Raw genomic sequence first — 1,289 nt, forward strand, 5'->3', positions numbered from 1 at the left:
ATTGGGAATAGGCGTGTAGTAGGCCTTTTAAATAAGGAATGGATTTTTAATATTAACTAAAATAAGATATGGCAAGATCTCTTGAGGTATGGAAAGATTTGGTAGAATATTTAAATTCTAGGTATGGAAGGAAATCAAACAAGGGATCAATTAAAATAAAATAAATTCTTCCTTCCCAAGAATAGGGGATTTTCGAAAATCACCTTAGAAATAATAGGGTGCGATTTTTCTCATTAAGAGATAGAGAATAATTGGGTTTTGGATTTAATTTGGATAAATATCCCAAGAATTAAATTAAATCCGGAAAAATAGAATTCCCTCTCCAAAGAGTCAAGGGGTTCGAAAATCTCAAAAATTAGGTGGCTAGTATTTATGAAAATTTTCCCTAATATTCTCACCCACCCTTAAACAAATAATTCACCACATAAATCACCTTTAATTCAAATATTCACATGTCACGTCATATAATCAACAAGTTTGACTTTTCAAACTTCCAACGCAAAAACCCTAAATTCGACTCGGTCATAATTTCGTTCCTCCATTAAATTCACGTTTCCTAAGTCATAAATTAAGGAATTAAATTTTTGGCTCTAAAATTAGGGTTCGAAAAATTGGGGTGTTACATTCTACCACTCTTAAAAGAAATTTCGTCCTGAAATTTGGTACCTTCAAGGGAAAAGTTCGGGGTATAGTTCCATCATCTTGTCCTCAAGCTCCCACGTGGCTTCCTCGTGTCCGTGATTTCTCCAAAGTATTTTCACTGAGGCGACAGATTTGTTTCTTAGGGTTTGAACCTTACGGTCTAGGATCATCTGGGGTCTCTCCTCGTAGCTCAAGTCCGGGTTCAATGCAACTTCCTTAAAGTGAATCATGTGCTTCGGGTCGAACACGTACTTCCGCAACTGCGACACATGGAAAACGTTGTGCACATTCCCAAGGCTCGGGGGTAGTGCCAATCGACACGCAACGGGTCCTATTCTTTCTAAGATTTCGTAGGGTCCGGTAAATCGCGGCTTCAACTTTCCCTTAACACCAAATCGTACTACCCCTCTGGACGGTGATACCTTGAGAAAAACTTTATCACCGGTTTGGAATTGTAAGTCGGTCCGTCGGACGTCAGCGTAAGACTTTTGCCTGTCCTGGGCTTCCTTCATTCTCGCGCGGATTTGTCGAATGATTTCGACCATCTCTTCAACGGCATCCGGTTCGAGTACCCTTCGTTCGCCTACTTCATCCCAGTATAGCGGTGATTTACACTTTCTGCCATATAGTGCTTCGTACGGCGCCAT

The 1,289-nt window shown here is 40.0% G+C and overlaps 1 protein-coding gene across 1 annotated transcript; it reads right to left on the bottom strand.

Annotated features, from left to right (window-relative positions):
• Positions 1 to 668: 668 nt before the first annotated feature.
• Positions 669 to 1,289, bottom strand: LOC125200270. Its single transcript, XM_048097956.1, has one exon. The coding sequence runs from the start codon at positions 1,287 to 1,289 to the stop codon at positions 669 to 671; it is 621 nt and encodes a 206-aa protein (XP_047953913.1).

Source organism: Salvia hispanica, chromosome 1, assembly GCF_023119035.1.
Source record: "Salvia hispanica cultivar TCC Black 2014 chromosome 1, UniMelb_Shisp_WGS_1.0, whole genome shotgun sequence".
NCBI lineage: Eukaryota > Viridiplantae > Streptophyta > Magnoliopsida > Lamiales > Lamiaceae > Salvia > Salvia hispanica.